At 41.2% G+C, this 23,379-nt stretch overlaps 1 protein-coding gene across 2 annotated transcripts in view; it reads left to right on the forward strand.

The window, feature by feature from the left end:
• The first annotated feature begins 2,837 nt into the window (after positions 1-2,837).
• The window catches only part of Bend7 (BEN domain containing 7), an 82,664-nt gene continuing 62,122 nt past the window's right edge, over positions 2,838-23,379 (forward strand). For both annotated transcript variants that reach the window (XM_071599960.1, XM_027928644.2), the window contains exons 1-2: positions 2,838-3,163; positions 5,367-5,450. In XM_071599960.1, the coding sequence (XP_071456061.1) occupies positions 3,103-3,163; positions 5,367-5,450 (145 nt within the window). In that variant the 5' untranslated portion in view covers positions 2,838-3,102. The remainder of the gene's footprint in view (positions 3,164-5,366; positions 5,451-23,379) is intronic.

Genomic DNA, 23,379 nt, shown 5'->3' on the forward strand with positions numbered 1-23,379 from the left:
AGAGGATCGATCTCTGTCTTCCTTTCTGTTGTGTAAGGACATACAGCAAGAAGGTGGCAGTCTTCAAGCTAGGAAAAGAGCCCTCATGAGAAACTGACCCTGCTAGACCTTAATCTGGGACTTCTAGCTTCCAGAATGATGAGAAAATTAATTTGTTAAGTCGTCCAGTCTATGATATTCTGTCCCATTCATGTTTTCTGGGTAAAGGTCCCTGAGCTTCTAATAGGAGTGACCATAAAAGATACTCTTGTTTAAGGATTTGCTTTACTGAACTGAATGAAATGTTCTCTTACCTCCAGGCCACATAGAACCTGGCCTGAAGGTGAGACTAGTGCAAACCCCACTTGAAACAATCTAATTTAACATTATGATTAATATTAATACTAATTATGGATTTATACACTTTTTTAGATAACGACATGATTATTGCACAAAGTGGAGAATAAGTAAATAGTTCTTGATTTTCTTTAAAGAATTAATAGGACAGGCTGGCCCTATGGTTCTCTGCAGACCAATTCACTCATAGACATCTTGGAAAACCAGGTAAAAAAAAGTCCAGGAAAAATGACTATTATTTTTAAATACTGCTTTTAAATATTTTCTTAACTACATCAAAACTATTCTCTTTGGCAAATGGAATTCACATCCTACTTGAACTGAAAATGCTAAATTGTATCTTCCCTAGGGATTTACTTCTTGGGATGACACCTTCAATGATTTCATCATAGTTTAAGCACAATAAAATCTCATTTTATGCTCCAAAGCATGAACAATTCTCAATGTTCCTCAATCAGTATAGCACTGAGCCTTGTGGCTACAGGAAAAACATTTAAAAAGGCATCACAAAAAAGGAAAGAATGGGTCTCAGCCTGGAGAAAAAAAAACATTTGTTTCTTTAAAAAGCATTCCAGCTTGGCACAGTGGCGCACTCCTGTAATCCCAGTGGCTCAGAGGCTGAACAGGAGGATTGCAAGTTCAAAGCCAGCCTCAACAAAATTGAGGCCTTAAGCAACTAAGTGAGCCCCTGTCTCTAAATAAAATACAAAAAAGGATTGGGAATGTAGCTTAGTGTCCCTGAGTTCCATCCCTGGTACCAACACAACAACAACAACAAAAACATTCCAAACAGTTTTAGGTTTTTAAGCTTGGTTTTAAAGGGGTTGGGGTGCAAATAGGGTAGCTGCTTTAATCACTGTTACCACTTTAATTCATTCCATCACCTATCAACTCTTGAAGATCCATGGAGCCCAAAGAAATCTATACAAAATTTCATCTGTCCCATTCATGATTTCTGGGTAAAGGTCCCTGAGCTTCTAAAAGGAGTGACCATAAAAGATTCTCTTAGTTTAAGGATTTGCATTACTGAACTAAATGAAATGCTCTCTCTCTCACCTCCAGGCCAGGTAGAACCAGCCTTCCCATCTGCTGCATGCTACCAGAGACCTCAGGATGTGCAACTATGCTGCTGCCACCACTTGGTTTGTAGCTTATTCTGTGTTTGTGTCTCTGCTAGTTGCTTCCAACTTCTTCCTTCCTCGGCAGTTGCCTATTCCTGTGTCCCTGTTGAATAGCAGTTCTTGAGTGGCTCTCTCCTCTTTGGGGAGACCCTCAGTGAGATTCATCACATTTATTAACAAATCTTGTCACTCTTTTTCTCTCTGCGCTTTGAGGCCATCTGAATTTGCCACTGTGCTGAAGGAGCAGCCCACCTCTTTACTCTTTGTAATTCGGCTAGAAATGATCAGTTTGGCGGCAGTACTTTGAAGCATGTTAGATCATGTTGCTGTACTGCCAATCCCAGGTGGTGTAAAATTCTTTTCTATCCAGCTTTAAAGATGTTGTGAACAAGAAATGGTGCCTATAGTGTGCTCTTCGCTCCCCCAAAGAATATTACACAGAAATAATAACGGCTTTCTGTTTATGTCGATTATTTTGGCATCTTACATCAAGTGGCAGAGCCCCTGCACCTGCCCTGACCATTGCTTCCCTAAGAGTGCACAGAGCCATCAAGCACACCTCACCCTTCCACCCTCTCCAAGCTCACACTGCAAGTGCTCTTCCTAGTCTATAACTCGGGAGCTTCCTACAGTCCCCAAGATCGTGGTAAATTTAGAATTGAAGCTTACTCTTTTCTATATTCTTCCCACCAATAAATTCTAAAATCTCTTTTCGTTTCCTTGCAGAGCGCAGATGGGTAAGTTCCCCCACCCGCTAAAACTTGCCTAAAATCGGTGAGTCTGGCCCTTTCACATCCCAGCTCTCAGGCCAAGGAGTGGGCTGGCCACTGAGGGTCTACGACCCCCGGGACCGTTTACAAGCACAAGCTCGGCGCGGGGGAGCGGCGGAGGGCGGCCGGCAAGCGGGCTCTGTGAGCCGAGATCCGCAAACAGCCCCGCGTCCCGGGGACAGGCCAGCGGGCCCGGGCCAGGGCGCTGCGCCGCGGCCTCCGCGCCTCCTCGGGGCGCCGCGCGGCCAGGCCGGTGACGGCGGCCCCCGGGGATGGCGACGGCCGGGCTCCGCCAGCAGGTGGCCCCGGGGTCCCGGCGGCGCCGCCCCCTCCGCCGGCGCCCCTCCTCCCGCGGGGGCGGTCAGCGCCCCGGCCGGCTCCGCACCCGCCGCCGCCCTCTCTCGGCTCGCCCGCCCGCCCGCCGTGTCCCCGCGGCCGCCGCCGCCGCCGCCGCGTCCGCAGGCTGAGCCCAGGCGGGCCGCGGCAAGCGCCCGGCTGCTCCGACCCCCGCCGCCGCGCCCTCCCCGCCGCCGCGCCCCCGCTCGGCCCGCTCCCAACGGAAAGTTGGGCTGCGGCGGGCGGCGTTTGGAAACCGCGAGCGATCGGGCAGGAGAGCGGCTGGGGGGGCGCCTAGGGCACCGGGAGGCGCGCCGCGAGGGGCCAACTTCCCCAGGGAACCCGCGCCGCCGGCCCCGAGCCTGGAGCCCCCGAGCGGGCTCGCGGTGGTTCTTCCCGTCCCTCGGCCTCCCCCCCGCCGATTCGAGACGCGGACCTTGGTCCCGGCGGCTCCGCGGCGGTGACACGAGCCCGCGCCGCCGCCTCAGCCCCCGCCGCCTCCTCAGCCCCGCCACCGCCGCCGCCGCCTTTCCCGCACTATGGAGTTCTCGGAGAGAAAAAGAAGCAGGAAATCCCAGAGCTTCAAACTGGTGAGCCAAGGTAAGCGGCCGGCCGCTGGCGGCGGGAGGCAGCGCCGCACGCCGCGCACTCGGCCCCGCGCGCCTGGCCGCCCGCGGGGTCCACGCCGGGGGCGCGCCCGCCGGACCCCCTTCCCCACCGGAGCCGGGGCCGGCGGCCGCTCCCGCTCGCGCCAGGGAAAGTTGTGCGGGGAAAGGTTGGGTGTTATTTAACGTCCACAAGTCGGAGGGCATGTCAGGAAATTAGCAAACAATGACACCGGGGGGCCGAGCCCTCCCGGGGGGTGCCGCGGGGCCGCGCTGGGGCGGCGAGGCTGCCCAGGCCGAGCGCGGACACGCCGACCGGGGATTTGCTGTTTTTGTTTTGCTTTTCCCCCAAAGAGAAGGGGGTACAAAATGATCGCTGTTCTTAAGGAGAAAGAAGCTCATGAGGTGTCCAGGCTCCAAGCGGAATGTTGACATCTAACATCTTTTCGAGCTGGCAGATTTAGGTTGGAAAGGTGTTTTAGACTAGATCACATACCAGTGTGATGAGTCTCCTTAAAATCAAATAACCCAGCGAGTTCCTGACCATGGAACAGGTGTATGCCACACTTGGGCTTTCCTTTTGTCAAGGAAGGGGAAAGTTGAATCCAGTCTTGTCTGTGCCCAGTTACTTGTTAAAGTCTGTCTTGCTGATTTGACTCTTTAAAAAATGATGAGAACTAAAGATAAGAGCAGAGGTGAAAACATGTGAAATCGCATTGTGTCACTTTAAATTGGAGGCAGGTGGCTTTTTTTTTTTTTTTCCATTGTAATGTTACAAGTCCTAATATTGAGTTTAGACCCACCCTGTTTAAATACCTTTGAATCAACTTGAGGTCAAAGCCAAGCCACAGAACCTGTCCACTTTTCCTGGATTGTTTTATCTAACCTTGGCATCAGAGTAAAGAGCCACACAGTTGTTTCAACAACCTGCAGAAGTCACAAGTAAACTGATGGAAATTGGAGGACAATTGCAAGTCATCAAGTTTTCCCAACTAATATAAACTAACTGAGATGTGGATTCAATAAAGCCTGCTTTGAGTTAGTCTGCTAATGGTTTAATTATAGACATTTTGAGGATCTGCTAATCTCTGTTTCCCCTAATTTAGTTTGGGCACTGTTATATGAAAGAGGCCTGTAATAGTTTATGTATGCAAATGTTTGGCTCTTCTCTCTTTCTTTGTAAATTTTTTTTCCATAGGAGTGTTGATTACTCAGTTATTTGTACTTTAAAGTCTCTCCCTGTAACTGCCCTGTTAGTGCTTTTTGATTCATTCAGGAATGTAGGCTGCTTTCTTATTTATGACCTCAGGGAGCATACCACTTTATCTTAAAAGTAAGAGTAGCTTTATCGACATTGTCCTGTGACATCTAAAGCTAAAAAAATGAAATAGATGTTAAGAAAAAAACCTCTAGTAATATTCATAGGTGATGCTGCTTTGTAAGAAGCAGAAGATTGCCAGAGAACAGTAGCCTCTAAAGAGAGAAGCTTATAAAAAATATTACATTATGTTTTTAGACATTAATTGACATAGCAAGTTTTTCTTTTTTCTTTCTTTCTTTTTTTTTTGAATCGTGGGTCTGAGTCTTCTCTTTGCTTTGCAGGTGCATTTTTTAGAAAATAAGCAATTGCACATTAAATAAGGTGCCATAGCTGAATGAGAAAGATCCACTTGTGTGAAAGATGAAAATCTTGCTTCCTTTCAAATTATACTGTACTTGAAGCAACAAATTACTATTTTTCATGTGTGCTTGTGTCTAAGCAGCTTGAAGGCTGAGATTTTCTGGGTAAACTGAGAGTGCCAGGTAACTAAAGCATACTGTTGATATGCTCATAAAAATGGGTTGTGGAGATAAATTTGGAAACCTCCTCTGGCCTATGATTTGGCAAGATTTTTCTTTTCCTTATAAATATACTTGCTGTCTCAAAAGAAAAGAAACCTAATAATTGACATCGGTGCACAGAATTTACCATGTAACCAAGCCTAGCTATTTTTCTAAAGTCAAAGTAATCTGTCAAGTTTGTGGACTTCAGAGTAAAAAAAGTTTTAGGGATTATATTTACTACAAATTCTGTGATTAGTGAGTTCTCAAAAACATGTTTATAAATTATATCATAGAGAATGAGAGTCTAGACTTCATTGCTTATTCCTATCTTGAGGTCAATATAATTCTAATTTTTTATTGTTTTCTCACACCAGATTATCACCAGGAGGTTTATAAGATCTCAGAATTCAGCAACGATGTTAATGGGGAGGCCAAAGAGACACAACCCATTTTTTTAGGTAGGTTCCTATGTCAATTAATTTCTTAGTAAAACAGCGTGGCCATTTGCAATTAGGGGGAAAAAGAGATTGTGCGAGAACGGGAAATGTCTGCCATTGCTTAATGTATGACATTCTTTTCAAGACCTTTTATTTTACAGATTGCCAATATATCCCTTATTAACATTGCTAAAAGTTGTAATTTCAGACATAAATGTTTATTAGTGTCTACACACAGTGCTAATTATCACTCACTCACAGAGCCAGATGCTGACCATGCAATTTTGTCGCTCTATGCTCACCCCATTTACATTGCATATTCGCTGGCATGCTTCACTGGCAATAGTTTGTGTAATTGGGGTATTACATCTTTGACATCTGGATAACAGAAATTCAATTTCCAGGAAGCTGCTATTTGTTTGGTTTTGCTTCTGCCTTGGGTGGGATAGAGGATTAATGTGCTGTCTTATTATAATGTCCCTTCACCTCTGTGGCCTGGTTGCTAATCCTGCCATGACAAAATTAAATTAAATCTACAGTCAAAAAGCGTAAGGAAAATAAAAGTGTGATTGTCTGCCTAACCACTTCTTGATAGTGCTAGTTATCAGTGAGTATCTGCTCGTTTTCCTGGCTTTGTGTTCTTTTCTTACCAACATTTCTGGTCAAGGAGAATGGCTCTGCCTTTCTCCTACCATCCTAGTTCCTGGCTAAACTCAGGGATAAGCAGAGCAAACGCAGAGTCTCTGAGACCATCCAGCAAGTGTTGTTGCTCCACATATGAGTATGTAGCCAAAAGTGTCACCACTTCATCCATGTGTAGTTTTGGTACAAATACTGTACACAAAGGACTATGGATATGCAGTTTGTTACTTGCAGATGTGAACCAAAAATGACTTAGGATTTTTTCCCTAAGAGTAAAGTGCCCATAAAGACAGAAAAGACTGTGAATGGTGGCATTTGGCTTCAGTTTTGCCCATCTGGAATATTCTATAACCCCAAGTAACAGGGTGTAAGCTAGGTACTGCACATCCAGGAAGCAAGCCTGAGAGAAAGTCAGGGCAAGACTGATGGAGAGCAAGGACCAGAACTGCCTTTTGGCTGGGTTCTTCAGGTAGCAGGGTCCCTGCTCAGACCAGTGAGATAAGTCCTTTAAATTGAAACATCATGACAGCTGGAGGGTATGGTGTGCTCTAATCAGGATCTCTGTTTTACTTTGAGGGAGAGGAAGAGTGTGTTGCAAAGGGCTTAGAAGAGGCAAATAGATACTTAGTGAAATAGGAGAGAAACATCAGTATTTCTTACTGAACCATCATTGAAGATTCGTGGATCTCTCCTTTGAGGCCAGCACTGCTCATAGCACCTGTTGACTCTTGAGAGAACTAAAACCCAAAAGGCTTTCAAATGAACTGCTGTGGCCCAGAAAGAGTGAGTCTTGGATTGTACACTTTGCCGTTCCCTTATGTGGTCAGTTGAATTCTATATTTAAGTACCACTGGATTTAGTTTTTGAAATTAAAAAAATGTGTTTTCTAGTAGAAAATTTACATTTATAATATAAATAGAACTTCATGTCCTTGATTTAGTTCTTCAATGAAGGTCTCCCTACAACCCCCTTTCTGCTGTGTGCTTAAAAAGTAGTTTGGGTGCTGGAGTAAGTTGAGAACACAAAAGAGGGAAGATTGAAGAACAGGAGGATTTCTCAGGATTCAGAGTGCTCAGGATTCAGTAAAATGTGGATTGAAGGTGGCCGACATAGCTGCTTTCCTTTTTCCTAGTTTGAGTTGAGGAAGTATGAGAATGCCAATAAATAACAGCCTGGGGATGGACTTTCAAAGTGGTTGGTCAAGGGGGGCCTTTGACATCAAGGGACAAAAAAATTCAGCAGCCCAAGAGTGTGCTGTAGGTTATTTCTCAATCTTTTGCTTTTCTGGGGAAAGTCATATATGGTTCCCAAAGAAAATTTGTCATTTGAGATCTTCAGGATAAATTTTGAAAAAGAGTAGAAGTGATTATACAAACATGAATTTTACAGCAGTTGGAAATAGTCACTGATAACATCTGAAATTAGAAATTTTGTCATTGACAGCATGAAAGTTTGTGGATACTCTCCTCAAAATAGATTTAAATCAGGTTTATCTTGTAAATTGCAAGGCTACTTTTAATATTACTTATGATATGAAGTTTATGACATCTTTGAGAGCTAGAGACCAAAATTCCAGAACTGTTTCATCTGTAGGAAAGTGCCAACACATGGCCTCCATGATGTCATATAGGACTTTCTGCTTTCAAATGTATGTGTTATCTTTGACACTCAGTGTCTAAGATTAAAGTTCGTGTCCCAGGGGAAAAGAGAGTGCTCCAGAATTTAGCAGAGGTTCCCACATCAAATCTGTTTCTCTGGAACATTTTTAGACTGTGAACTAAGGTAGTGCATTCAACATGTCAGGTAGCTCAAGAGTGTGAATGGCTTCAGTGCTTTGGGAATTACTCACACATTTTTAATTTGATAATAGGGTCAGAAGAGGTAACTTTACCCCATGGACATTGACTTTCTCAAGCTGGTTTGAGGGAACTACAGTAAAGATTTGAGCACTGTTTGGGGAAAAACAATTCATTTCACCAATTGTGTTTTTGTGAGAAAATACTATGAACCCAACACTTTTCTGGAATGGGAATGGGGTCAGAATGGATAGAATAGGATCCCTGCTCTCAATGACTAAAATACAGTTGACGGGGGGCAGGCAGGACAAATTCAGGAAGCAGTTAGCAATATGTACCAGCTACAACAGCTGCAATTTGAGCTGGGTGCACAAGGCTTTGAGTTGAGCACTTTAAGTGAATTATTCACTTCTCACAGCAAATCTGTAGCAGTCATCATCATTCCTGTTTTGAAGATAAAGCTTAGAGACATTAAGGTAGCCTGACAAAGGTCTCTGTACAGGATTGTTACAGGTAGGGTCCCAATGCAGGTCTTCCTGAGCTTTGAACATCCCACCATACCACCTCTCTGGGTGAATATAATTAATTGACTATTGTGAATGATTAGGGCAAGGAGCAAAACAGAGTTGGAAGGGGACAGTGCAGACTAGACCTTGAACTATGGGAAAGATTTGGATAAGCAGAAGATTCCCGGTGGGAAAAGTGATATGAGCCAAGACAGAATGATAAGCATCATTCTAATTAGATGGTAAAATGTTTTACCTTATAGTTTAGAAAGCACTTTCATATCTGTTACCTCTTAGGATTTTTACAGTTTACCCTTGAGGTGGTCAGAGTGGTTATTATTATTATTCCCATAATAATGGAAACTGAAGCTTAGAGTGAAGTGATTTGTTCATAAGTAACAGAATCTAGAGTAAACTCAGGCTGCCTATCCAAATTTCCCCTCTACCATGTTGAGGCAGGCAAATTTACAGATCATTGAGACACTTTAGCTGGTAAGTAGATACTTCTTAAAAGTTAAATTAGGCAATTAATTTATTATTCATAACAATAATATAAATGTTAAATGAAGTCTCTTTTGTATGTTGGATTTTAAGTTGGATTTACTATTATATTGCATAAATTTGAAATGTTTTATTTTTCAGGTATTCAAATATCATTTATTTATTTATTCATTCATTCAACAAACATTTATTGAGCTCCAATTACATATATACCAAGTCTGTTCTAGTTGTTCTTTTTAATATTCTATTCAGTTATACAGCTTTCAGTGGATGAAGCACATGGTGTGGTATCCATGCCAATTGAGCAGGGTTGAGATCTCTGAATTGTTAAATCTCTTTTCTGTCACTTTCTTTATGATGGCTGCTCCACTAGGGTCCTCAGAATCTCCCCAAAGAGGATTCACTCAGAAAATTCCCACACACCTTTACAAGTTATGAAGTTTGCCCTTAATGGCAGGTAATGTGTATCCCTGGAGAATGGGGAACAGCCATGTGTGGAACATGGGCACTCTTCACCTAGGGTCTGGGGGCCTGCGGCCCACCTCAGTTCTTGTCTGACCTCAAAGGGCTAGAGCTGGGACTCTCCTCCCAAGAGGCATGCTGCCTCATCTGTGATAGGAGTACACAGGTAGGACCCAACCTTGGATAAAGTGAAGGGTCAAGGGGGCCAAGAGAAGGAAAAAGAAGAACCCTTGAAATCCCATCCTTTGGAAACCAGAGTGTTTCACCTCTGTTCCTCTTCTCTGGAGCTCCATCCTCATCACCATGGCCTGATGTGTCCTATGTCCCTCTCCTTTTTCATGTTAGTTCTCCCCCTTTTCGATGGTGGACTGAAAGGGACAAAAAACTAGGAATGTCTCTTAGGGTTAGGAGTGTGGCCAAGGTCAGTGTCATTTATCAATAGTTTGCTGCATGCTAAGAACTTTGTAAATGTCATTCCGTTAATTGTCCTGAGAAAGATATTGTCATTCCCTTTGATAGATGGAAAATTTGAGTTCCCTAAGTTGCTTAGTAGCAAAGCCATGAATCTTTCTCTCTAAAACCATGTCCTTGACCACATGACACGCTTTGTTCAGTGCACTCCCATGTGGAACCCCCAGCATGTACAGTGGCTGCAAGGGGAACAGCTGTTCCAGGAAGGGCTGAAGAAGGCTGGGGATGTGCCTCAGTGGTAGAATGCTTGCCTAGCATGTGTGAGGCCCTGGATTCAAGTCCTATCACCACCAATAAAGAAGAAGAGGAAGGAAGGATGGAAGGACAGATGGACTGAGAGACTTACATACATCCCACATTCCTGTGCAGGCCTCTGCAGCTTGTTAGAGTGTCCTGAGTCAACTGTTTAAAAACCCCCAATCTTGATGGTTTCCAAGATTGCATACAGTACCAAAAATGTCTTATTATACTATATGTCCAAAAAATGGCTTCAAAAACAACCAGCAAAGTTTAGAGAGTGTCTTAGAAAACTTGAGTACCAATGGCTTCTTTAAATGTATGTGTGAATATAGATAGGTTTTGGAAGACATGGATATGGATTTTATCACTCTTACCTATTACTTGTTGCCTAAAGTTTGGGAGGCATTTGTAATTTGGCTCACCTCAGTACTTTCATTTATCATCTGGGCACTACTGCAGCTGTACCAGGAGGGCGGGTATTGTTATCTAGCTCATGTTTTGCAAATGTGATTCTAAGGTCAGAAATGAAAGTGATTTGCCCAAGGCCACACAGTACTTAGTAATTGACCATACTTAAAATCAGGTCTCTTGATATTCATTTCCAAACGCTTCTTACCATGTCAGAACTGCCTCAAATTCCGTCTCATCTCTCCCATTCTGCCCCCACGGGCTCATCTTACTCAAGAAGATTTTAATTGCCTTCTGATGGACTCTGGAATGGCTAGACATTCAGTAGCCACAGTCTGACCCTACCTGAGTCTCCTTGCCTTCAACTTCCAGGGAACCTTCTCCCCTCAACCAGCCTGCTCCCCAGGAAGCAGGACTTGCCCAGGTGAAAGGGGATACCTTGGATCAGAGAAAAGTGGTGGACAGAAGCTTCCTCTTAGGAAAACCCAGGACCCATCAGGAAGAAAGGGAGTAGGGTTTGTGTGCTGGATGCTTCCCATACGTACCATTTAGCCCCACGGCAGTTCTGAGGAGGTATTATTATTTCCATTTAATGCCGCAGTCTGGCTGGGCACAATTCAGGAGCCACTTGTCAAAAGAAACGAACTTTATTTTTAGAACCACACACGCCAAACCACACAGCTCCTCAGGAAAACCCTCAGAGCCCAACTGCCACCACCGGCTTCCCACAAGCCTCTCAACCTCCCCGACTCCTCCTGCTCTTGAGGCCGATTGGCTGGGTCGCATGGGCGGAGCCAAAAAAAAGTCCCCCAATGAGCAGCTCCGTGGTCTGAAAGGGCGGGGAAACAGCCCAATGAGCATCACTGCAGAGGAGCCAATCAGTTGGCAGCTAGAAGTTTACTGGGGCCGCTGTGAGCCAATCATTAGCTGGCAGTTGGAAGTTTGCTGGCAGCTGGAAGTTTGCTGGGGCCCCATCGGCTGTGGCTCTCAACAATTTAAAAATATTTTTTTTTCTTTAGTTGTTAGTGGACCTTTATTTTATTTATTTATATGTAGTGCTGAGAATTGAACCCAGTGTCTCACACATGCTAACCAGGCGCTCTACCACTGAGCTATGACCACGACCCTTATTATTTCCATTTTTAAGATGAGAAAAAAATGAACCTGTAGAAATGTTAATTTGCCTGAGGTCTTAGAGCTATCATCTGGCCACATTCTTTTCCTCTTTGCTGTGCTGTCTCAAGGAAGTGTAGTCCTGTTTTCCTCCTTTTCTGATTGCTATTTCTAGCTTACCTTTCCTTTCTTATCTCTCTCTCCACCTCACTGAAAGAATCGTGCTTGTGCTGTATTCTCCATCAATCCCTCCCAAAGCCCCTTCTGTTCTCATCTCTGCCTGCTCACCAAGGCCTTCTCCATGTAGTCTCCACTCTCCTATCATGTCTTATCACATTTCCAGATTCCAAAGTCTTATCTCTTTTGACAGTGTTTAAAGTGCAACCAATAATAACTAGGCTGTAAGCCTTCTTTATAAATAAAGCCTAAATTTCGGTTGAAAACTTGTTTCATATGGACTCCGAGAATTAGACATCAGCAGCAGCTGTTTTCAGATGGGTCAGTGTTATCTTAAGAACCTCTGTAAGCCGGAGGCAGTTAGTGAGCAATATGTAGCAGCTACAACTCAGTGAGACCCTGCCTCTAAATAAACTACAAAATAGGGCTGGGGATGTAGCTCAGTGGTTGAAAGAATCTCTGTAATGCTGTACCAGTGTCACAGCAGAGTACAGAATGAGAATGCATAGGGTTTTCCATGTGTGCTGTGTTACTTTCTTTTGTTTTTGTTTTATGGCATTGGGGATTGAGGCCAGGCGCACCCTCAACTGAGATACATCCCCAGCCCCCCTTTATAATATTTTTTATTTTGAGAACAAGTTTTCATTAAGTTTCCCAGGCTGGCCTCAAACTTTTGATCCTTCTGCCTCAGCCTCCTGACTGGTTTTGATTGCAGGCATGTGCCAGGCGCATGACTTGTGTTGCCTTTCATATTTGGGTTTCTCTCCTTTTTGATCTTTTCTAGATTTGTAAAATATTTCAAGTATGTCTCACAAATTAACATCAGAAATCCCAAATTCTATGCTACTTTAGTATATTACAAAAGACCCTTTTATCTGGGCAAGTCCTGCTTACTGGGGAGCAGGTTGGTTGAGGGGAGAAGGTTCCCTGGAAGTTGGAGGCAGGGAGACTCAGGTAAGGTGAGACTGACTACTGAATGCTCAGTGAAGGGATGCAAACGTGATTCTAGAGTCTAGAAAAATTTATAGCATAGTAGAGAAAAATCAGATTGAGAGTCAGAAAACTTGGTTTGATCTCAGGTTATCAGTTAATAACACCTTGGACAAAACTCTTGAAAGGTTTTCTTTATCTTCTGTAGTAGAATTATTATGTTGTCCAAACCACCTCATCAGGTTCTTCTAAGCACATAGAAAATCCTATACAGGAAAAGACATTTTCAAACTAGAAACCACTATATTCTTATTTTTTTTTAATCTCCATCTTCGTCTCCTTACAAACTATATGTACACTTCAGTACTGAATAATAACATCACTCTTTTCTGGCACTTACCATATGCAGTCTAATATTTACTTACTTTCTGCCTGACTTTATTGTGTTCCGGCTCACCCCTGCATATCCTCCTTCAGCCCCATCTTAACCATTGCCACATTGAATCCTGGTTGTTTATTTGCACCGTGTCTTGTTTCTCCTAATGCAGATTGTCAGATCCTAGAGGGCAAGTGTGGCCTGGATTCTTTTTTGGGTCTTCGTCTCCAGGAGCACCTAGCACAGTTCTGAGTTTTTAATGCTACTCAGCTGATAGATGTTTAAATATTTGTCATTTAAATATGTGGCTATATTGGGTGCTGTCATATTAGTCTTTGAAGATTCATCTTAAAATGTACTACCATACTGAGACTTTAGAGAGATTTGATGAGTCAAACTAAAATATGTCTCATAGAACTTGAAGAAGCTTTTGTAATATATTAGAGTAAAAATTTGGGGTTTCTGATAATGATTTGTGATATATAATTTAAAATTTTTACAAATCTAGAAAAGATCAAAAAGGACAGAAACTCACATATGAAGACCATACACATGAAAAATCACATGTGTTCTATTCATTTTGTACTGGGCTGTGTTAGAGAGGTGGCTAATACTTGTACAGTGTTAGAGAGGTGCCTAAGATTGCACTGGCCATCTGAAAATGGATGTTGACATTGTCTATTTCTAGGAGTCTACATGAGACAAGTTTTTCCATCTTAATTTAAGAAAATAAGACCATGTATTAAACAATGTCAGCAAACCTGTCACATTTCTGAGGGAACAGGGCCCTGTATACAGCTTCTCAAGTTGTACCTACCCACAGGTGCCCAGCAAGGGGTGAATGGGGCTGACTTCCATCCTGCATCAGTTCACCAAGGAAGTATCAGCATTTGTGTTGAGGAAAATTTGTCTCTTTGTTTCTCAGGAAGGCTTGGTGTGGTTTAGCAACTACCCATAAATGAAAAGTGTGATGTGTTGTGATATTTTATTTTTCTTACACTGATCATGACCAAGTCATAAAAAAAATCATCTGTGAAGGGCAGAATCCAAGGAGATGTATTGACAGTTTAGCTTTTTTTGGTTCCCTTGGGAATATGATTTTATTTTGGAAGAAAATAATATAGCCATCTATAAGAGAAAATAAAGATTTTGGAACAGTGTGTTTTGCATCTCAAAGTTAAAAATAGACCTAGAACATTGACACAGTAAGGCTGTTTTCCTTATAAGTAACAGATTATTGGAGGGGACACAACCTGAGAAGGGATGTATTGGCAGTAGCAGGTAGAGCTGGCCTAGAGACTGCAGAAGCCCAAACATATAGCAGTTGATCTAGGGGATGCCTTTAGGCTCCTTCCAGTTTTTCACACAAGTTGGGTTACTCTTTTGCCTGAAATTCTTCATCATTTAATGCTTTCAGGTGAAGACCTGAGATGGTTAACAAGACAGCTAAGGCCCTGTATGAGCTGCCACCTGTCTGATTCTTCCAGCTTTTTCCTGGCCCACTCCTTCTCATCTTCCAGGCTGAGCCTTACCAGACCACTTTGCATTCCTCCAGTGGCCCTGCTTCCTCATGTTTCAGGCCATGAGCTTTCTCCCCTCAGGGACTTCATGGATGTACTTGGAAGTCCACTCTTGCCACCCCATCCTCCCTCTTTGCCTGGCTCTCTCTCCTCCCTTGAGATTCCAAGTTGCTGTGCCTCTACCAGGTAGCGAGCAGATTCCTCCTCCCCTTCTGCAGTAATCTGTACCTGTCCCTGTGAAAGCAAAGGCACTATTAGTTTACTTACAGACATCCCCCACTGGATTGTAAACTCTCTAAGGAGATTATCTCTGTATTCCCACTGCCCAGCACTATGCTAGTCATATAACAAACATCAATAAATACTGGATGAATGAAAGAGAAAACTGATTTTAAATTTAATAAAATGTGCAGTCAACCAATTGGAAACTTTATTATTCAGCTTTTACCTCTAAATTCTCACCCTGCCTCAGTGGTGGAAATTCATACATCTTTCTTAGTTGCTAACTGTACCCCATATATCAGAAGTGAAGTATATCAACTCTAACAATGGAGTGTTACTTTTCACTGTGTAGATTTCCTATTTTACTAAGTTAATAAGAGCCCCCCTCTTTAGGTATTTCAGCCTACCTCTGAAATAGGATGCAGTACCATTCCCCTGTGTGTAGACTGGCCTCCACCCACCCGCACCTTGCAGACTCACATTGCACCATACAAAGTCACCCCTGGAACATTGTAATGCTGTGGTCTTGGCATATCCACTGCTTGTCTCTTGGCCTAGAGTGACCTCTATTACCTGTCTGCATGGTCTGCCTTTATTTATCTATCCAGGCCCAGCTTGAGTTCTTTCAGAATGAAACTTCTGTGTCTAAATGTTTAAATGTAAATATTCTTAGTATTCAGTATTTGGCATGAAGTAGACTCTTTTTTTTTTATTAGTTACACATGACAGTACAATGATCTTGACAATTCATACATTTGAATCAAATTGGGTATAATTTCTCATTTTTCTGATTGTACAGGTTGCAGAATCACATTGGCCTCTTAATAACAATTTTTAAATAAATGAGCAAATGTCATGTTAAGACATAATTTCCCACCAGTTATTGTCTAATCTGAGTATGACAGTGGATTTAATTGAGTTTTCTTTTGCAGGACTGTCCCATGCAGTAGTGCATGAGGTCTTCATCCTACTTACCCTTAAAATGTTGGCAGCATAAATATACATAAATGTCAGTGGCTCCTCATCTAGACATGACAATCAAAAGTGCCCCCTACATGTATGAGCTACAGCACATAGTCCTTAGTAGGCCATGGTTGTGGGATCAGTCATCTTATGGAATTTAACTTTGGACAGAAAAAACTAGTTATACAACACTTACTAACGTGGATATGTTCTGAGCAGTGTGTCATTAGGTGATTTTTGTCATGTGTGAACCTCAAAGGGTATATTTGCAAAACTAACTTTTATGATGTTGCTATTCAATAATCTCTTATGGGACCACCCTTGCATATGTGGTCCGCCATTGCTGAAAACTTCATGTGGCATATAGCTGTGTTCCATTGCCATCAGCTGAAAACCCTTCCTTTGTTGTCTAGTCTATTCCTTGTCTGTCTGTCTCATGATCCAATTCAGCTACAAGGCCATGACTAGAAGAGATCAAGGGCACATTCCATTGATGGTCATGTTGCTGTGCCTCCTTTCTATATAAAGAGCAGCTTATTATATGTATATTTTATAATATATTTTAAAATCATTATAAAGTTTAGACATATTTTCTTTCGGTATTCTAGACACTCAGTACCCTTGTAAATAAGAATCTATACAATCGTTCTCTTAGTATTACATTTTTCAAACATGTACAAATATACTGTGTGATTTGAGTTCCAAGGGTTTTACAATGTTTTTTTACTTGGAAATCAAATTTTATATCTGAAAGGTTAATGGAGAAAACTAATTATGCTATCTGCTAACCAAATGTGTGATGAGACATTTGTCTCTGTAATTAACAGCAAGGAACTTTTATAGTTTCATAAAATCGAATGCTATATAGAGTATTCTGTGAGCATTTATTTGGATGAGGTGTCCAAAACAGAGATGTTTATGGATGATATAAAGTTGAACTGAAATGTAATGCAGGTGTCTGTGCATCTTACAACATTTCTCATTGTTGAAATGGAAGCCAGAAGATTAATAACTTTACTTTGTCATGATAAAATAAGTAATGTGTTCTTGGAACAGTAGTACGGTACATAAGTTACTCAGTAATTCCAAGAATTTATTCTGTTCCAGGAATAATATCCTTAACAATTTATTTTTACAGAAAAAAGTTGATGCAACATAACAGACTATGAAGTTGCTTGTATGGTTAATGGAATTATATCTCAAATATGACTTTACACCTACATATAAAATGTAAAGAACTCCACCAAAACACAAGGTTAAGGAACTTAAAAGCAAAAAGTCAGGAGACAAAGAAGTTAAGGTTCTTCTGTTAACATTAACTCATTCTCATTGCACATATATAATTTTTTCGATTACTAGCAAGACTTTAATGGGTACCTTAATATGCATTGCATAAAATATGGCTAGGGAGTTGCTGCTGCAGGACTGTTAGCTTTAGCATTTTTCCACCAGTTCAGTGTTCCTTTTTGAACTATGGAAGGCAGGGCCTGGTGTTGGTGGAGATGTGTGACCCCATCTGGCCCAGATTCCCCAGGTTTACTTTGGTCATTTTGGACAAGAAGCTTAGTCTCCTCTCATGTCAACTGTTTCCCACCTATCATCTTTGATGAACTGGAAAGAAGATATAGAAGAGATACATTCCATGGGAAATGCTTTCCTAAGATGAAACAAATAAATAGTGGCTTCTGTTTGCCATCACCTTGTACACTCCATGGAGGAAAGGAGAATTTCTTCCAAAGATGCTTCAGATTTGGGTTTACTTCTTATAAATCAGTATTGTTGTTGTTTCCAGCTTTCCTCAGTGGTATCAAGTCTGTTACTAGAATTGATTTACTTTTGTATTCAGTTTGCACATATCTATTGAATAGCCCCTAGGGCCAGGCTGGGAGATTTTAAAACCCATTAGGTTGTGATAAAGGAAAATAAGGATTCCACGGAAACATAGAACAGGGGTACCTCACCAGATATGGACCTTTGAGAAAATGACATTTAGGCTGAGACCTGAAGGCAGAGTATAGGGCAGCATCTTTGGAGGCCAGGATGTAAGGGCTGTCCTGAACAACTGGAAGATCTTCATTATATCTAAAGCAGAAGGCCCTCTGGCTATACACGACAGTCACTAATTAGATTGTGATTGAATTGTTCTGAAGGGAGGCCTGGGCACTGGTATTTCTTTTTTTTTTAAGTTGCTTAGGTGATTCTAATATGCAGTCAGACCTGAAAACTACTTCTGTAGAATAAGGGGGAGATTTGCAGGTGCCAAACCTGGAGAATTGGGCAAGGAGACCACTGAGCCATGTTAGGGAGTTGGGGCTCTGTCCTAAGGCTATTGGCATTCAATAATTACATAATGTAATTAGGTTTGCATTTTTGAAAGATCACTCTACCTTCAGGTAGAACGAATTGCAGTGGAGTGATCCTGAAGGCTTTTGGTAGCAGCCCCATTATCAAGTGATAATGGGAACAAGGTGGTGGTAGAAAAAAGTGGGAAGATTCTAAAGTAATTTAAAAGTTATAAGAAACAGGATTGAATGATTGACTATAGGAGGAAGGGATAACTTCCAAGTTTCTGTTTTGAATAGCTAAATTGGTGCCATTTACTAAGGTTTGGTGATGGGATGGTCGCATCAAAATACATTTTCAGATATGATTTTAGGATTGATTTTGAGATGTTTGGGTGAGGCCGTACAATAGGTAATTGAGTGTATGTGTCTGGGCAGAGTCCTTGCATACAGATGTCACTCAAGCCAGGAGACAGCATCAGTAGATCCAGAAAGAATGTGGAGGGCAAGAAGATACCTAGTTCAGTGTCCTAAATATCTTGGACTGCCAGGTATGGTGGTGTATATCTGTAATCCCAGTGACTCAGGAGGCTAAAGCAGGAGATCTGTCAGTTTGAGACCAGCCTGGTTAACTTAGTGAGACTCTGTCTCAAAATTAAAAAAAAAAAAAAAAAAAAAAGAAAAGAAAAAGAAATAAAGAAAGAAAAGAAAAATAAAGGGCTGGGGATGCAGTTTATTGGTAGTATGTTCCTGGGTTCAGCCCCCAGTATCACAAAAAAAGCAAAGCAAAACAAAACAAAATCTAGTACATTGAAGGCAGTGTTTTTCACACCAGTGGTTGTGATATATAAGTGTATCTTGATACCAGTTCAGTAGATTGTCACCAACACTGCAACAACAACAGCAATAATAATAACAATAAAGAAATACAATAGAAAGCACTGAATACATGAAGGATAAATTCATGGCTGGGCACTGTGGCTTAAGCCTTTAATCCCAGCGACTCAGGAGGCCGAGGCAGGAAGATCACAGTTCCAGACCTTAGCAAATTAGTGAGGCCCTATCTCAATAAAAATAAAAAAGGCTAGGGATGTAGCTGAGTGATTAAGCACCCCTAGGTTCCATATGCAGTACCCTTCCCCAAAAAAGGGTAAATTCATGAAACTGTTGTTACAGATGTATGTATGGCATCTATTTATTTATGTGTATTCTAAGTCCTCTATGTTATGACTCAAAGAAAAGTTTGCAAAGCCACTGATTTAAGCTACTGTTGCCTTAGTCCTTGGAATTTCCCACTAGGGTCTCAGGCAAGGCTGCCACTCTCCAGGTACCTTTGAGTCCAAATTTATCTAAGTTCTTTTTGATCTTTGGAAGAAAAGGTCTTAGCAAATATGACTCATTATTTATCATGATTAATATTATTTACATTGATGATGAACCTGTGCAATAGCATGTATATTTATTTAACTTATAATATTTTTTAAAAATTAAATGACTGAAGAAATGTAATACAGCCAATATTTAATCAGTTCATATATATAACTGGTCCATGATGTAGATGTGAAAATTAGCGTCTCTGGAAGGAGGAGAGATCTGCACTTCTGATTTAGGGTTATGTTAGGAGTTTTCTGTACAGTAGATCAGAAGGTCAGAGTTTCAAATTATATTGAAAAGGTAAACAGTAAATTATGAATATTTTATCTCTTACTGAAGGAGAAAGTTTGTCTATATTACTATAGAAATTCAGAAAAAGCTCTTAATTTATGATCTTGTTATATTTTTCCTATGAATATCACCAGCCCTTGAAGAATTTGCTGTTTCAGAGTCATGAACACAAATAAATTCATATTCCACTTTTCACAAGTTTTGATCTTTGGATTTTGTAGAACCAACAGGATTTATATGAACCAAGTTTCTAAATTAAAAGGAAATTTCTGAGCTTTGTTCTTGTTAGTTTGCAGCAGTAAAACTGAGTCAGAATTCACAAACATGAGTTGGTCCAAAGATAACCAAGATATCAGCCTTCACATACTTTCAAATTACTATACAAGAATCTGTTTCACTCTTTATAGATATATAATTATGTACTAAAATAATTTCATTCTACTAGTGTACCCTAATCCATTTATCTAATGCTCTATTGGCAAATGTTGGGGATGTTGCCAGGTTTCCCTAGTAAGATGCTGCTGCAGTGAATATCCTTGTACATATGCCATGGGTACTTGTTAGAATATTTCTATAGGATAAATTCCTATATATAGAATCATCAAATTCCACTCCAAAAGGTTTGCCAGATTATATGCCTATCCATAGCCTATGAGGGTGACTATAACCCTGTACCTTCACCAAAATGAACCTTATAAATCTATAGTGTCTGTCAAATAAAAGGATAAAGAATTTATTAATTTTCATTACATTAATAGAGACATAAGGGATATCAGTTATTTATTGATCAATTATTTCTCTTATAAAGATTATAGGTTTATGCCCTTTGCCCAGTTTTCTATTATTAGTATTCCTTGTTGTTCATTTATAAGACCTCTTCCGTGTGTTTGGGACTTAACTGATTTGATTATTCTTGAACATTGTTTGAAGTGGTGGTTTCAGACCTCCTAGCCACTTTAAATGGAGACAGCATATACTCATCAGAGGAAGATTGAGCAGCCATGCTATATTTATTAAAATAAAACTTCTTTTTCCACAATATAAGAACATTTGAGGGAGAGATAAATAGATAACCTCTGTATTATTTGGCTAGTTCTAATTGTGTTATATCATTCTCTTAACAAAAAAAAAAAAAAACCTTCATTGATTTCCTGTCACTTGCAGAAAAAGTCAAGGTCCTTTTGTTTTGACTTTTCACCATTCCTTGCCTTCACTCCAGCTGTTAGCTTATTCACACTTCCCACGTGGTTTTTCTCTGGCCTCAGTCCTCCTTCAACGCTGTTCCCTCTTTCCTCCTCCCCAGAGTGTCCATGGAAATACTAGCACCTTTTATTGGTCTCCTCAGATCTGACATCTTCATAAAACTGACTAAAAACTTCCCAGTTTGTGATGATCTCCTTCTCTCCTTGACTCTTGGAACACTTGTCTCTCATATGATCTCTGATGCGTTGTCATAGATTTCCATGGTTTGATCCCTTCCATCGTGGACACTGGGAGTGTATTCCTAGAGAGTGCGGCTGGTGATGGTACAAGGCCTGACTGACAACCACCAGCCCTCCCCTCTATCTTGGCCCAGCCCTCCCTCCTACTAGCCCTGTGCTTTTTCAGCTGGCAGACGTGTAACTGTGGGTACCCAGAGTTGTTCAGTGTTGGTGGGGAAACTGCTCATCTGGGTGGGTGGCTACTTGTTTTAAAATTAAACACAGAAACAGAGTGTAGTATAAACTTGCATTTGCTTTTTAAGATAAAGCATAAGAACATCAAAGAAAGTTTCTGTTGCTTCTTTTCTTCCTGGACTTTGCACCATGCTTCTCATAGATATTTATTCTCCTTTGTCTTTCAGTGTTCTTTGAGGGGAAAGTTGGAAAGAGCATGACAGCCCACTTTGAACAGTGTTTTCTTGCTTCATTTCCAGTTTTCCTTTGCTCATTTTGAACCTTATTACTGATATCACACCCTTTTGCTCTTTTTGCTTTGAAGGCCTGTTTTCCAGGTAGCCCCACAGGCCATTCTCTTGTTAAATACTAGCATTCTGTCAGTACCTGCCCTGGCTCTCATTCCTCAGCCTCTGGCCCTGGCTGCCCATTTGCTAGAAGCAAGGCATTGCATCCTAGACTTGTTTGTGCATTCTTCTTGTCTCCCATGCTGGACTGTAAGCTATTAAAGGGAAGAGACTCTGTCTTACGTGTCTTTCTTTTTGGGTCACACAGTTTCCATATTTAGTACTATTATAATAAATATTTGTTGAATGGGTGAATGAACCTGGTATTATCTAAATAGATTTGAAAGGAACTTAATTGTCCTCTAAAAGTAGATGCCATGTATATGCTAGGCTGCTTAGTTATTTCTCACCTACAACTGACAGTGTCTTAGGGTTCTCAAACATGGCAACACAATTGTAGTCTGGATGTTTCTTATCATAACTTTGAGTTAACCAATTAAATGATTCCATAGCCACTTATTTGCCTCTTTCCTTTCCAGTGGCATTTAGATTATGTTGTGTGGAGCCCTTGGAATTCTTGAATACATTCCAAGGACAGTTTCAGGAATCTGAGTTCTGGCACACCCTCTCTAACAGAGATTTACTCTTATTTATTGAGGTTTCACTAAGATTGCGTTTGAAAAAAAGGACTCACTTGGAAAACTGTTGATCTGTTCCATGGACTACTGCGACCATTTTTTGCTGAGTTAGAATCCCAGTCTTTCATGTTCCTTATAAACATGGCCGCTATCACTGAAGGCTGCCAGTTGGGATCTTAATAACATTAGCATAGGTTTGGAATGGTGTGTCAACCTCAGGTCCTCCCTTAGCACAGAGTCTGCTTCACATTCCTTTTCTTCTAACTCATTCAGATTTGTGGTGAAGAAAGCTGTACCCTGGGCATGAAGGACCCTGTCTCCTTTCTCTTGCCCTTTCCTCATTGCTAGCATTTAACAAGCTATAGCTTAATCTTTCCTACAACATGGCCAGCCTCTGCTGATTTTTGAGAGGAAATATTGTAGACCATATAGCATAATCCTATTCCTCTTATTATTTCCCACTGATAACTCAACTTCTTTCTGTTTACCTTAACATGCCATTACCTGATAAACGCAAGGAGTTGTAATGCATTCTTTTGAAAAATACACTCATAGCATTGTGCAACCACCAATCTCTAGTTCCAGAACATTTTCATCATCACCAACAGAAATACATTCTTATTGTCATCTCTTGTGCAGACAGCTCTGCACTCTGATGCTAGCTTTTATGAACTGGATGGGAAGTTCTTACGGCCATCTGTTGCCTACCCTCCAGCTGGAAGCTACATTTTCAATCTCTTTTTTCCTTGTTGGTAAAGAACAATGTCTTATTCATAATACCCCATAGTATATTTGAAGATAATTAAGTCACCCAATAGCCATTTATTTCTTAGTTAAACAACTCAACTTCTAATTTTACCATGTTCCTTTAAGCACTTTTGTTGGATTTTTCATTATCTCCTCAAGTTTCTCCATGGCCTTTTAAAAATAGGACAAACTGGACATAATGGTGCAATAAAAATCTGACAAATATTGAGTGTAAAGCAAGGCTTGTACCCCACTTCTTTACAATTCCATCAGTTCATTCTGCTAAGATTAGACCCTCAGCATGGTACCCCATGGGAGTGCTTGATGTTGGGTCAGGCAGAATGAAGAG

This window comes from Marmota flaviventris, chromosome 12 (genome assembly GCF_047511675.1).
Source record: "Marmota flaviventris isolate mMarFla1 chromosome 12, mMarFla1.hap1, whole genome shotgun sequence".
Taxonomy (NCBI): Eukaryota; Metazoa; Chordata; class Mammalia; order Rodentia; family Sciuridae; genus Marmota; species Marmota flaviventris.